A 15,215-nucleotide genomic window follows, 5' to 3' on the forward strand; every position below is an offset into this window, starting at 1 on the left:
CTCATTTGGGTACCATTTTAAAGTAATCTCCAAAAATGATTTTATTAATCTCTAAGAGATTGCAAGCTGTAGTCTGAAAAATGCCAACCATAATATAATTCTTACACACACACTCCTTCCTTGAAAGAAGGGGAAAAAAGCATAGAGATCTAAAGGTGTGGGCTGCGTTGGGGGTAGACAGTACCCTCTGTGGCCAGAGAACAAGGAGTATGTAGGAGCGGATAGAAGAGCAGAGAAAGTGATTTAGGAAGGGCTTGCGGCTTGCCTGGGCAGAATGAAGCTCTGGGTTCAGTCTTCAGGACCACAGTGACTGGGTAGATGACTCACACCTGTGAGCCCAGCACCGAGCAGGTCGGACTAGAGGATCAAGAGTGCAAGGTCACTCTCTGGTACACATCTGAGCCATCCCAGGGTACTCCAGGGGGATCCACAGCTGCTTACGACAGCATTGTTCAAGGGAGCCCAGAAGCGACGAGAACCCACTGTCCAGCCGTGGACACGTGGAGTCGTTAAGTGTAGTGGATCCATGTAGTGTGCCATCAGCATGAGGGAGGATGAAACGCTAGTACGTGTTACCGCATGAACCTTAGAAACGTGCTCAGTAAAAAGTAGAGACGTACACCCTCACCAACCCGCATATCAACAGTCTGAAATCTGTGTACATAGAAACAGACTATAGCCCAGGGCTGGGGATGAGGCAGGAAGAATTGGGAGCTGGTGGCCTGAGGACAGGGTTTCTCAGGCTGTGCTGATGGCTGGCAAACTCCATGAAGTACAGAAAACTATTGAGTTGCTCAACTTCAACTGTCACCTGGTGACTCACGGTAGGTGAGTTACATCCCAATAAAGCCATAGCAATAAAAACAAGAACAAAACAACGGCTCTCAGAGAAAAGGCGAGGACAACATACAGAGACCAGCTCATCTGACTGTCCTTGTGGCCCAGAAGGAGACACTGAGGGCCAGAGGCAGGGCTGGTTTATGACAGAAGTGACTACCAGTGTCTATACCAGTCATGGGCAGGGCAGAATTTATTCCAGGAAGACTCTGGCCTTGTCTCTGGCAATGAAGGGGGCCCCCTGACAGTCACGTCGGTGGCGCCAGGGTGGAGGTTCTCACCCAGGCACTGGAATCAGGGTGCACCAGCTTCCAGACAAGCCTTTCACATGCCTGGGATGCTGTGTGGACCCCAGGTAGCCAGCAAGCTCCAAGTCAGCAGGTGGTGGTGGCAGGCAGTAGTGGCAGCTGTCGGAGAGGCCAGCCTCTTGGCCAGCAGCCCCGGGAGAACGGGTACTCATGCTCACATGAGGCTTCTGGAATCTCTGTGGGCGATCCTGAGGTCTGAAGGAAATAAATCAAGGCTCTCCTGCGAAGGTAATTCCAGCTAGACCCAGGGCCAGGACACGATCCTGCCTGACATTCGCCCAGGGATGCGCGCTGCCTGGAAGTCCCCACTGCCCAGCACCCCCCTTCTCCCCAAGCCACCAGCAGACCCCTCCACAAAAGAGGTGAGCGTGGGGGACCCCATTGTTAGTTTTTACAGACGGGTTGGGGCTGAGTGTCCTTACAGTTTTCCACACGGGAGGTCAAGTTGGGTCCTCCTCATCTCTCTCTAAGCTGCTTTCCTTCTCGGCTGTTCTTATCGAACTGGAAGGGGGAAACAGAGTTTAACTCCCAAAGGGAAATCAAGGACCATGCCCAAGCACTTCGTACTTCTGAGGGAAACTGAGGCCTGAAGAGAGAGGAAGAATTGCTCGGTTTGGGAAAAGCCAAAGTGAAAACAGGAGCCAGTCCAAACCTCTTTCCAGGGGCCTCAGAAAGGCAAGAACGAAGGGATACTTTTCTTCTAGAAACTGGATGGGAAGATGCCAGCTCAGCTAAGAACATGGGAGAGGGGAGAACACGGAGCCTAGGAGAAAGTCCCATGACCTATACGTGCCTCATATGATGTTTCCCTAAAAACTGAAGGAACAAGACCCCACTTTCTAAGTAATGGTATCACGGAGAGTGCTCTCTGGACGCTACCACCTTGAGCTTAGACAGGGAAGCCCAGACCCCAGAGGACAGGAGACTGATGAAGGTCACAGGGTCAAAATGAGGATAGACCAGAGTGAGCAGGAACCAGGGCCAGCACCACCCCACACCCCAGCACTGGGTCAGACTGCCAGCAATGCTTGTCTCAGGGCTCATGGCCAGTCACAGCCTGGCTTTGTCTCAGCTTTCCCTGCAGACTCAGCTGCCCCTCAGACCTCCTGGTGCCAGGCTGAGGTGGCATTCTTCCCAAGCCAGGGTTTCACTCACTGCCTGGGCCAGTAACGGGACCTCCTTCCTGCCTTCTGATGTCACCTCAGCTGCCTCGTGTCTGTGCCGGGGCCCTGGAGCAGCTGGCCTTCGGCTGGCAGGCAGGTTCCGCTCTGAGTCAGCCCTGGCGAGTCCATGAGGATCACCTGCCCTCCAGGAAGCTTGGGTTTTACTGCCCCCTTACCAGGTACTGCAGGAGGACATGCTGAACTCTACCAGGGCTTGAGGACACGGTCAGGCTGCTGGGGCAGATGGGAAGAGAACCTGAGAACCATCCAGGCAGCGTCCCTCTCCTGAGGGTGACTCCAGGACAGTGAGGAGACAGGGGTCCCAGCTTCCTGCTCACGTGAGAGGTAGAAGGGACTGTCCTGACCTTCAAACCCCCAGCCAATGAGGGTCTGAGAAACCAGACCAGCTTAGCAGGTACAAGTTCTGAGGCGCAGACTACTCTCTCCCACCAGCAAGAGTCAATCAATGGTACAAGAGGGTAACTTCCCCACTGAGGTGAGAGGCTGCCGGAGCCACACTTCCTTAAATTCAGACCAAATTCCCCAAGCACAGGGCAGAACTTGAGGGCACCGAGGAGAGGGACTAAGGCCACACAGCCCTCCTAGAGCCGGGGAAGATCTGAGCCTTGCTATCCAGTTCCTTCTATTCTGCAGATGATTTCAGAGCAGGGAGGGGCAGTCGTGCCCAGCCCCAAGAAGGGTCTCAGAACAGCTCTGCCAACCACTCAGGCACCTTCCTGGGATGGGCAGTAAGAACTGACATCTTTCCTTAGTCGTCTCATCAAGCCAGAAAGCTGAGCCACATCGAGACTGCGTGGAAATAAACTCAGGAGACTCCATGAACCCTCACCGACCGTGTCTCACTCTCATCTCTCTTTACTTCATCGAAACTAACAGTGAGCAGTAGAGCCAGCTGTCTCCGGAGGACCCAAAATGGGAGAGAATGGGGTTGCTACCTGTGCCAGACTCTGTGGGGTCTCACTGCCTGCCATCTCTGGTCAACAGCGACATGTGCCTCAGACTCATGGGAAGGTCCTCGTGGCACAAAAGAGAGGCTCAGCCTCACCCACAAAAGAGACCGTGACCCCTGCCAAGGCAGCCACAGAAAACAGCTTACTAGGAGAGTGGGTATACAGAGAAAAAGGGCCCTAGCCAAAAGCCTTAGTTCAAGGACCAGCTGTGCCTTGACACTGAGAAAGACATTGAGCCCACAGGTCTCCGTGTTCCCACCTATGCTGTGGAGCTGTAAGCTCCTGAGCACCCCTTCCTAGGGTGTTCTGAGGATCAGATGAGGGGGACGGATACTCAAGGAAGACAGACTTCTAGACAGGAAGGGGAATGAGGAGGGATGGGGGTTGAACAGAGAGTTGAAAGACGAGACAGCATCAACTCAGATGTCAACACCACTGAATGCCCTCTGGAGATTAAGCTTCTCTATGGACCATGGTCACTGCCCAGGCCAGGGGAGAGAATGAGAAAGCGGAGGGGGAGATGTCCAATGAGCAATATAGTCCTAGGCCAACAAGAAATGGAAGCTGCCTCCCCCACAGGCCCAGTACCCAGCCTGCGATCACCCGTGCGGCCACCACTCAGTGCTGCAGAGACTGTCTCAAGGCACTTGTCTCACGGAACCGCTGCTGCAGAGAAGAGAGACCCAACCGAGACTTGCACGACGTACCCGTCCCCATGTGTCCCCACATCACACAGCAGGCGACCTGACGAGCCTCAGCCTTGGTGCGGCCATGTTTGGGGCAGGCACGCCCTAAGTTTCCATCAGCTGCAGGGAGGAAATCCTACTGCACCTGTGTGCACTTGGCACAGGTTGTCTCTGAGTCACCTACACAAGGGGACCCCAGCTGTGTGACATACAAACAGGTGACCTTGGGCACCTGTCCCTGTCTGGAGATTAGCGTCTATGACTTGAAGGCATTAGACCTTGAAGCCCCTAGGATGGTCCCCAAACCAAGAAGGGACAGAAAACGGTGGCATCCATGTACTATTTAGTCATCAGGATAAGCATCGCAACACACACACGCACACACACCACACACCACACACACACACACACACACACACGAGCATGAGGACTCACACATTCTCCTCCACCCCTTATTCTCTTTTCTCCCCTCCCCAACCCCTACCCTTTTCCCCACCCTGCATCCCTTCAATGGAGCACAGAACCGAAGTAACAGGACAGCACTCATCACAAGGACGAGCAACGGCTCTGTGGTTTACGGTTGGCCTGTAATACCAGTACTTGGGAAGCTGAGGCAGGAGGATTGTGGGTTCAAGACTAAGTAGGATATACAACAAGACCCTGTCTCAAAAATAAGTAAATAAATAAAACAAACAAGGGGGCTGGAGAGCTGGCTCAGTGGTTTCGAGCATTGGCCGTTCTTCCGCGGGCCTGAGTTCAATACCCAGCACCCACATGGCAACTCACAACTGTCTGTAAGTCCAGTTCCAGGGGATCTAATTCCAGGGGATCTGGCCTCCGTGGACACCAGACATGCCTGTGGCACACAAACACACCTATAGACAAAACACTTACGGGCATAAAATAATCATTTTTAAAAATGAAATCTAGCATTACCATAAAATAAAAATCTATTCATTGCTAAGTGAAGTAAGGAAGTAAGGAAGTCAGCATCGTCTAAACACACATGCAGGATAAAGAGAACTCATTACTGCGCACGCCCCGTCTGGTTAGTCACCGCGAGGGCACAGTTGCTTTGTATTCGCCTCTTTAAATTAGCCCAGGACTGTTTGGGTCACTCCAGCAGCAGGCTCGAACCCCTCACACCCAGGTACCCAGGGACATTCACATCAGAAAACCTGCTTTCAACCTCAAACACGTTTCCTTTCAACCAAGATGAAATAATCCCAGTAGGGATGCCCAGCATAGCCTGAGCATGTGACAGGAAGCCACTCGTACCAGCAGGGCCTGGGAGGGTTTTATTAGACAAATCAGACACTTTATTAACCACCCCAGGCCTCCTCATAAATGCAGTCTATGGCCGAGTGACAGGGACAGAACCCCCAGGGAACTCTGTCGCTTTATTCTGGTATTACTGAGCATGAATAAGCAGGGCTGGAAGGTGAGGTTTATGCTCCTCAAGAGCCTGAGAAAAGGGAGTTTCCAGAGGCCCCGCTGGTGTCTTTGGGGCCATCTGTAAAATGTGCCTGGATTGGCCTCGCCCCTCCAGGGTCTGTACACTGTCAGCTGTGCGAGACCCCACAACCCAGGGCCTGGGGAAGCTGGAGTCTGGAGCTCTGACCTGCACATCACAAAGCTTCCCGCCCAATTATCTCCAAACGGCTACACCGTCCCCTAAGTGACCATGGCTGCACGCGGAAGAGCTGCCTGTCACCTGCCTCCTGCCCTTGGAAAGCAGTTTGACCCAACACTTGTGCAGACTGAACTGCCACCCACACCGTCACGATCTACAGAGTGACCCAAAAAGACAAGGGTTGTCCAGGGCAGGAGCTTCCTGCCACGGGGTGCAATCCAGAGGCTGGAGAGAGGGTTTGCTAAAGAGGTGAGGTGGAGAGGGAAAGGGTGAGCTAAAGGACTTGAGTTTTGGTCATGTGAGGCAGGGATTCAGACTAAAATAGGACCAAATGCTTGTTAGTGATATCATCACTGAAGGCCGACCCTGTGGCGGGAACTGTGCTAAACACACTACAGGTGGCTGGACGCTCACAAAAGTCAACATAATAGCCCTCTATTTAACTACACCAATTATCCACAAACGGGAACTGGGAACTGCAGTGTGGGTCTCTGAGGCCCAGAGCAAGGCTCAGAACCTGTGTTTTCTGCTTCTCAGGATGAGGTACCTATGCAGAGGCTGGAACGCAGTAATTAGGTCTGAAAGGGAACCAGCCTGGAATTCTGTCCCCAGTTTCTAAGGGGCTGTGAAAAAGACAATATAACCGGATAAAAAGCAGGGCCCAGGGGTCTCTTAAAGGTGTGGGGGTTCAGTATAGAGAGAAAGAAGAAGGGGTTGGAACCTGTTGTAAAAATCTGGCCTTTTTGTGACACTGCTGTAGCCTTCTAGAACTCAAAGCAACTATGATTAAACTCACAGGTCCCTCATAGAACAGGAGGGGTCCACAGACCAGATTCAGGCCACCCCCTTTCTCCTGCCCCCAACTAGCTGCATGTGACCCTGCCCCAGCTGCATGTATGTGGTCACGGGAGTGAGGCCATGGGAGGCGGAAGGCTGACTGAAGGGGACACTCTAGTAAGGCAACTTTGGGGGCCACTGTCCATGCTTGGGTGGGCTTCAAGAGTGACTCATACTCTTGCCAGGCAGTGGTGGTGGCACACGCCTTTAATCCCAGCACTCGAGAGGCAGAGGCAGACGAATCTCTGTAAATTCTGGGCCAGCCTGGTCTACAACAGCTAGTTCCAGGACAGGCCCCAAAGCTACAGAGAAATCCTGTCTTGAAAAACAAACAAACAAACAAAAATAATGGCTCAGACTCTCACACATTACACAAGAAATCCATCGGTTCAGCAGGCTGGATTTAGGTGAAACTGTCTCTTTGACCTGTCTTTGGTGCCCTATAGCTGGGGTGACCAGTCATTTGTTTGTGTTACACACCAATCCAGTTTCTTAAGAGGACCATTCCGGAAAAGAGAACTTCCAGCCAGGGTCTTGTTCCTTTGAGCCACAGTCTGTGCTCCTGGGGACCTTGGGTGGGCAGGCCACGAGGCTGAGCCAGCCCTGTTCTCCTCACCACCCACATTATCCCAGCAGAGCCTCGCCTCTCATGGCTGCTGTCCTAGGCCACTCCTGGCCTGAGCAGCCCTGAGAGGCCTGGGTTTCCCAGCTCTGCCTAGAAGCTGACATTATAGTCAGTGGGAGGTGGGAGCTTGGCTCCCTCTCTCTCAAGTGTTTGTCCTCAGAGAAGGTCTGGGAAGAAGGATGGCCACTCTCTTTCCTTCCAAAGATAATTGGGGAGCTACAGAAAAAAAGCACCTGTGTTCAAAGGCAAAATGACCACAATTAATCTCTAAGCAAAAGGCCGGCCGCGGCATTCTTAAGAAAACAGCTTTAGGAGTTTAACGACAACCGAGAGAAGGAAAGCGAATTAAAAGAAGTAGTAATTAAATCAGGAGAGAAGTTTTTATAAAGGGGATGGTAAAGGAAATTAAAACCAGTAATACTGAAAAATGTGGTGGACAGGGCTGGGGGGAGGGCCGGGCCTGGTGCAGGAGAAGAGGGGGCAGGGCAGGGGGAAAGCAACTGGGCTGAGGGGCACTAAGAACAGGGTCAGGAGATAAACCCCTTGAGATCACGTGGCTAGCATATCTGACCCAAATGATGCAAACAGTGCCTGATGCATCCTAAGCGTTTTAGGAGCCTCCCGGACCACCTACTTGTTCAGTGATTCATTTATTTACTTTTTTTTTAGAAAATTGGAATAATTCAGGGGACAGAGTGTAGATTAAGGCTCATTACAACAAAAGGATACATGAACATCATCTGAGAAGACCCAGGTAGACCCAGGTGGAAGGCAGATCCTGCTCGGGTCTCGAAGAGGCTACCTCTCCTAGGTAGGACCCAGCATGCTTTTTTCTCCAGTACCGGCAGATGTGATAACGTGAGTCATGTTTTAGCTCAAGAAGTTGGCTAGGCCCTTGGGTCCCAGGGTCTCCTATGGGTGCTGGTCACAGAGGCCCCTTCTACCTGGTGACTGATAAAATCCATGTTTCTAGGCTGCAGAGGTGGCTCGGGGCTTAAGTGTTTTAGCCTCCTGGGCACATAGCCATGATCATTAATACTAGAACCTCAACTAAAACTCCCAACTAGTTTTGACTTTGTCCCTAACATGGCTTCTTCAAGGACTTAAGAGGGCTTAGCCTGAGTCAGTGACAGCAGTTCATTTTGCTGGCGCTGCTGCCACCAAAAGCAGTTAGAATTACAGCCCATGTCAAGGGTCCTGGAAGCTTCTCTGAACCAATGTCATCTTAACTCAAAGATCTAATGTGTTAGGATTTCAGAAGTGCTAAAATAAAACCCAGGCATGGTGGCACATGCCTGCAATACCAGCATTTGGGAGACAGAAGGGTCAAGAGTTCCAGGCTAGCCTGGCTACAGAGGGAGCCATGATCTAAAATACACACACACACACACACACACACACACACACACGCACACACAGAGAGAGAGAGAGAGAGAGAGAGAGAGAGAGAGAGANAGAGAGAGAGAGAGAGAGAGAGAGAATAACAATTTATTTTTAAAGAAATGTGATACACAAATATCTTTCTGCCTAGAAAGAAGGGAATTCTGAAAAACAATGTAGCATGTGGAAGATCTTATGCCAATCAAAATAAGGTCACAAACACGACAAATGCTGTAGGATTCTACCTGTAGGAAGAACAGTCACACCGTGAAGACAGTGATGCCGTCAGCTGCTGGAGGAGGGCAGTTTTGCAAAGTGATGCATTTGGGAGGTGGATGGGGTGAGCATCCTACCATACATACAAATATACTGAATACCACTGAATAATAAGTTGAAAGTGGTTAGGATGATAAATTTTATATTGTGTGTTTTGCCACCAAAAAAAAATAATTCTTTTGATAAAAAAGAAAGGAACAGCTTGAACACTGTGTTTCTCGGCAACGGTATTAACATTGCACCACAGAGCCAAGGAAGCTACGGAATAAATACTGCACATCTTTACGTCCAACTCCCAAGTTCCCTTCCTTTCCTTCTGCCAACTGAAGCATTCCCCATCCTGCCAGCGAGAGCGAGCACCTTCTAGCTCACTGGTTCAGAAAACACAGCAGCTTTCGGGTACCACTATAGACCAGGCTAGACAGGACAATGAAGCAGAGAACATCTCTATCTGCCCAGAGACAGACAGACTCATACACACACACACACACACACACACACACACACACACCGATAAACAAATTTCTTTTCCAAATTAAAGTCCTAACTTTTAGCTGTATTTGGTTCCTCTAACTGGCTATGGCAGTGCAGGGTTAGGAAGTAGAATTCTACTGTTGATATTATTGCCTTTTTTCCCAAATGAATCGGACTTTCTTTTCAGTGCTTCAAAAATAAAAACACCTATTTAATGAATTAAGAAATTCACAGAATCCAAGAAAGCCAGTTTTTCTGTCCATTTTTTCCCCCAAGTAAAATGTTTCTTGCTAAGATTTAAAAATGCAAACTCCCTGATATGTCTCCCTAAGAAATCTTCCACAGAGCTGATGAGATGGCTCCAGGGTAAGGGAGCTTGCGGCCAAGCCTGACAACCTGAGTTCCATCCCCAGAACCCACGTGGTAGAAGAAACCAACGCCGGCAAGTTATCTTTTGATCTCCACATGTATGCCACATCATACAATAACCTCCCCTTACACACACACACACACAAATAAATGCAATTTCTTTTAAAGAAATCCTATAAAGAGATATGCTATGTAGCATGTGCAAGGCTCAGGGCCCGACTGCTTGTAACATAAAAGAGGCGGCACTATTTGGAACGAGGAAGAGGGCAGCCAACAGAAAGGCGGAACAAGACGGCAGAGTGATGATTAACTACATTCATAGAAACAGCAGGATGAAATCCATCAGTTTGTACAATACACTATGTAAGTAATTCAAAGGGCCCCACCTGGGCCATCTGGCCAGTCCCGGGTGTTCTGTAACCTATACATCTCTTCAACACTGCAATAGCAATGGACAGTCGGCAGCTTCTTCCTCTCTCCCCTCTGGCTCCCAGAATGCATGACTGGGGCGATTCTCACTCATGCCCAGTGGGGCAGCCCAGGTGGTGTGAACTTCAAAACTTTCTTTTGGGCAGAATTATTCAGACTTAGTGTAAAGTCTTTAATTTTCAATAAATCCAATTCCTCAAATTAATTCTTTCAAAGCAGGTTTAGAAGTGAGATCTGCGAGTGCTGGGTGGTGGTGTACACCTTTAATCCCAACACCTGGGAGGCAAAGGCAAAGGGATCTAGGTGAGGTCGAGGTCAGTCTGGTCTACAGAGTGAGTTCCAGAACAGCCAAGACTTCACAGAGAAATCCTATCTCGAAAAACCAAACCAAAAAAAAAAAAAAAAAAAGAAAAGAAAAAGAAGGAAAGAAGGAAGATCTACAGATGGAAATCCCTGATGGACTCTCTCAGAGGAGAAAGAAGCAAACAATTATCTAAACTTCAGACACAAAGGACTGAAGGCGCCAGGCCGGGGGGAGGGGGGGAGGGCACGCCTGTTCTCCTACTCAAGGGGTGGAGACAGGAGGATGGCAAGTTTCAAGACAGTCTGGGCTACATAGCAAGACCCCCATCTCAAAAAAGGAAAAACAAAACAAAAGAACAGAATGAGCAGATATCTCAGCCAAGATTTTTGGTTTCTGATTTCTTTGACTCTTACCCTCGGCACCAGCTGCCTCCTCGCACAGATCTGCCTGATGGAGTCCAAGGCATACTTCTTGAAAACCAAGTACCCAAAATGACAATCACCAGGACAGAAATACCTTGGGGAAAACATGCCAAGGCCAATTAGAGCATCTTGGATTTGAATGACTCCATGGCTGTATGGGAACTGTCAACCCCACACAGAATGAGCTCTCTGAGAAAGGCTGTCTACCTTCTCACTAGCAAACCTGAAGGCAGAGACTGAGGGCCTTGCAGTGAAGCACCAGCGACCAAGCTCCATAGAAATCAATTCCAAAGTTTATTAGACATAGAAAAAAACATTTCTCAAAGTCAATTCTTATTAAGTTCTCTGTAAAATAATACACGTGAACAGAAAATCACTACACTTTTGGTCCAAGATATGTTGGGTTTTTTCCTTCTTCAGATGACAGATGGATGTAGCCAAATCTATGAGCGCGTGTACTTGCCCCAAATGTGCAACATAAATACAGAAGCGATGAACAGAAGACTCATCACCAACACAGGAACAGGGCCACTAGAATGAGAAGAGAAGGCATACTTCAGGAACAAGGTATGCTTAATATAAGATGGCCTGAGGACAAGGTGGGGACATTGTTTATGCTGTACACAGGAATTCCCAAAATTGTTACTGCTGCAAATGTGTGTGGTGATGGCACTCCTATGAAGGAGGTGCAGCCTCCTCTCCCGTGGAAACAGCAGATTATACACAAACAAACCCATCTGATGCCCTGGAGGTCACCTCTCAGATTCTCTAATTTTGTGTACTTATTATTAATAGGTTCTACAATTTAAAAAAATTTTCCAAACTTTTACATACAAATGATTCATTTACAAAACTTCTCAAATTAGCATAAATTAAGTAACAACCTTTTCTATCTAACTATAGTATGAGACACACAGATGAATTAACCCATTATATAATTTACAAAATGCTTTTAAATCTGTGATCCCATTCAACCTGCACAAACACATGCCACAAATAAGACAGTATTAATCCTTTTTATATTAAGGAAACCTGAAGCTCATAGGGATTCTTGCCCAAACACAGACTAGAAACGAGAGGCCTGAACTTGGCTTCGTTGACTGCACCCTTTAGGCTCCTTTTGCCTGTTGTGTTAAGACAGGGTCTTTCTCTGTAGACCTGGCAGTCACAGGACTCACACGGAGACCAGGCTGGCCTTGAACTCAGAGATCTGCCCACCCAGCAAATTTCTAATCTTCACACCACATTCTGTGCAGTGTATGCTGTTGACTTATATTCATGGGCTCAGTGTAGTAAAGGAATAGATTTCCCCCATCTGCCCACCCTTCAATCAAATGCTTTTTCCTACAGAGAACTGGCTTACATGTTTCTTACTGGGAGGGCCTCTGACTGTCCACAACTGTGAGCATTGCCCACACCACGTTTGAAGAATTCAATACATCTCACTTCACCTCCCAGATACAACTGGGAAGTAGAGAGCAGAGATTTCAGAAAAGGCACCTTTAGTCGTCTAGGCATTGTCAGGACCCAGGGTGAGGGAGCGGCAGTACCAGATTGGATAACAAACAATGCAGAGTTCAAGGTCTCGGCTCCATCAGTCTGAAGTTTGCACAATGGAAGAATAAGCAAGTTTAAGAGGATATGGAGGAAGCACCACTATACTACGCTTGAACTTCCTCCCTTACTGCCAGGCACCACTGCTAACAGCCAGCGCACAGAGCTAAGGATCCAGCCCTCAAGGGACAGAGCCTGGATGCCTGTCCCTCACAAGCTTGCCTGTGGCCCATTCCTTATCTTTAAGTCTGTCTCCCATCTGCAAGATGGTTACTATGGCACCCATCTTAAGGGTTGCAGACACAGAGGCAGACTTATAGTGGGATCTCAGGAAACCCTATTATCAACCTGAAAAACCTTATTAAACCCCCAGAATGAGCCAAAACAAGCTCAAAGGTATTGGCTGGTGGTAGATTTGTAGGTAGGAATTTTCGAGTGCGTTCTTTCACCAAAGTATATTTCTCTAATATTACTGGGAAACTACTTATGAAACTTGAAGGGACAACTTCTACCAGTTCCTGAGAAGACCTAAGCAGCACCCCCGAAGGACTCGCAGGGCAGGTGTGAGTCAGACTTGCCCAAACAAGGGCTTCCCACCTTTTTGAGAGATTTAAAATGAGTTCCAGGGCCACGAGGAAGAAGATGGGAATAGAAGGCTCTTCTTCCAACACTAAGAAAATCACCTCTAACAATCATCAAAAGCTGTCAGAATGCCACCAGCCAGAGAACTGCTCCTTAAATACACATTCACAAGTCACAATACACTTGGGGGTTGAGGGGAGAGGACCAGCTCGGTGTGGTCACACCCATCTGTAATCCCAGTGCTCAGGCTGAGGCAGAAAGACGGTGGTCTCAGTTTAGCCTAGTACCCAGTAAGACCCTGCCCCAGAAAGGAAAAAAAAAAAAAGAACAAAACAAAACGGTATAAGGAAAAAAATTCAATAAATGAATTAAACCAAAAATCTTCATAAACTAAATCAATAATCTAAGCCAAACTGATTAAACCAACTGCATTTTTGTCTCTATTTACCAGATAGGCAGCAGGGCAAGGCATGGGCCTCAACAGTCAGGCCTGTCAACTGTGTCGAGTACCTCACTGCCTGAGATTCCGCATCTGCAAAACGGCGCAGCTCCTACCTCAGGGCTGCTGGTCCCATCAAGACACAAAAGACACTACGTTTTCCTCAAAACAGCAGATGCTACACAAAGGAGATCTGCTGCTGTTACAGGAAACAGCAGGGAAGGGCACCCTGGTACTAGACACCCTGGCCTAAGAGGTGAACACAGGACAGAAGTTGCCTGGACAGTCACTTCTCATCGGCCCCTGAGTCCTCCCAAGCCTAAGCTGGGAAAGTGATGCAGTCACCCTGACAAGGAAGCCAAGCAACTTTGGGTAATACAAAGTAATGGGAAATTTCCATTAGGCTGTAATAAAATCAGCCTCTCCCTCAGGGAAACTTTGAAAAACCACCCAATCCCCATTCAAATGGCTCCTCCACTGCTCAGGGTGGGCAGCAGCACCTAATGAAGAGAGATTCCCTCTGATTAAGCAGCTCCCCTCCAGTCTCTGCAGCCATCCTTTACCCTGACAGCCACAGGAGGCCCTTCTGTCCTCTCCATCACTCCCAGAAAGGTGTCATTCAGCCCTAATCGGTCTAATCAGTTGATGGACAGGCAAGCCAGACCCAGCCCAGCTGGCACAGCCGCAGCTGCAGTGTACCGTGTCAGGGACAGCTCTAACACTCAGTCACCAGGACAACTTACACTTTGAGCCCTGGGGAGTCTTCTGTGTAGAATCTCCACATCCCTCCAGTCCCTGCAGAGGTGGTGCGGCCTGCACTCCGCGTCCCACAGCTGGCATTTTTTCTGAAAGGGATAAAATACCATTAGTAGCCTTTTAATAACCTGTAAAAAGAAAAGCCTTCTTTACTAGAACAAACTCAAACCCTACCTTTGCCAGTCGTCTTATGTTCTATGGACTGAGAACCAGCACCTGTCACGTGCAAATGTGCACAGGAACTGCCTTTGCCATCTACAAGCAAGAACAACTAGCTCAGCATGGCTAAGCTGGCATGTGCACCCAGTTTGGGCCACAGAGCCCGTCTGCTGCCTACACCATCTAGCCTTCTCAAAGGACAGTGTGCCTGTTGGTCTTCATAGGAATGTCTGTGAAACTAAGTAATAAACCCCATCTATAAATGCCCTTATTCTATAATTCCATTTTGAAATGACTACTTTAAAAAATGGCTTTAAATAACTGTATTTGCTGCAAAAATTAAGAAAAATCAATAAGCTTTATGTCAAGGTCCCCAGAATGAAGAATGCACACAATGAATGATTACTCTGAAATGTACTTGAGCTATTTTATATACTGACCATAGGTCTCAGAGAGGGGCAGGGTGTGAAAAGCAGAAAATACATAATTAGAACTTTTCCTATACAAAAGGATGGAGCTGGTGCATAGAGTCATCAAGGCACATAGAGCAAAGCAATGAGATGGAAACTTAGGACCAGGGACAGGTCCGACTCTCCTAGCAACTACCCTCCTGGGGACAGGGGGTATTGTCCAGCCCTGTGCTAGAGTGGCAAAGCAAGGGCCTGGGCAGCAGGTGGCAAAAAGAGATTCCAAAAGAAACCCTTTTCAACCATTTATTGTTATGCCAAAAGTGTTCAGTGTGGGGAAAGAAAGGAGAATGCACCACTCCACCAAATCCCAATATTCCCCCCTTAAAGCCCCATTCCTAGGAGGGGGCTGCTGATTCTTGATCAGTCCGAAAGGCTACCTCACCCCAGCATGGTCTTGGCATGACATTCTGTATGTCATGGCTATAGCCAAGGGAACTCATCCTGCCATGTGGGTGGGAGAACACAGCCTTGGTTCCAGGCTGCCTTCAGTTGTGCTCATGACAAGAACTCTGAAGACAGTCGGTACCAGGTTTTTTTTTTT

The 15,215-nt window shown here is 48.7% G+C and overlaps 1 protein-coding gene across 1 annotated transcript in view; it reads right to left on the minus strand.

The window, feature by feature from the left end:
- Positions 1-10,989: 10,989 nt before the first annotated feature.
- Sec61b (SEC61 translocon subunit beta) overlaps positions 10,990-15,215 on the minus strand; it is an 8,158-nt gene continuing 3,932 nt past the window's right edge. Inside the window, exons 3-4 of the mRNA XM_050156015.1 lie at positions 14,033-14,134; positions 10,990-11,245 (exon numbers count right to left, since the gene is read on the minus strand). Coding sequence (XP_050011972.1) covers positions 11,158-11,245; positions 14,033-14,134 — 190 coding nt within the window. The 3' untranslated portion in view covers positions 10,990-11,157. The remainder of the gene's footprint in view (positions 11,246-14,032; positions 14,135-15,215) is intronic.

Source organism: Alexandromys fortis, unplaced genomic scaffold (assembly GCF_014885135.2).
Source record: "Alexandromys fortis isolate MF-2015 unplaced genomic scaffold, M_Fortis_MF-2015_v1.1 scaffold_92, whole genome shotgun sequence".
NCBI classification, from domain to species: domain Eukaryota; kingdom Metazoa; phylum Chordata; class Mammalia; order Rodentia; family Cricetidae; genus Alexandromys; species Alexandromys fortis.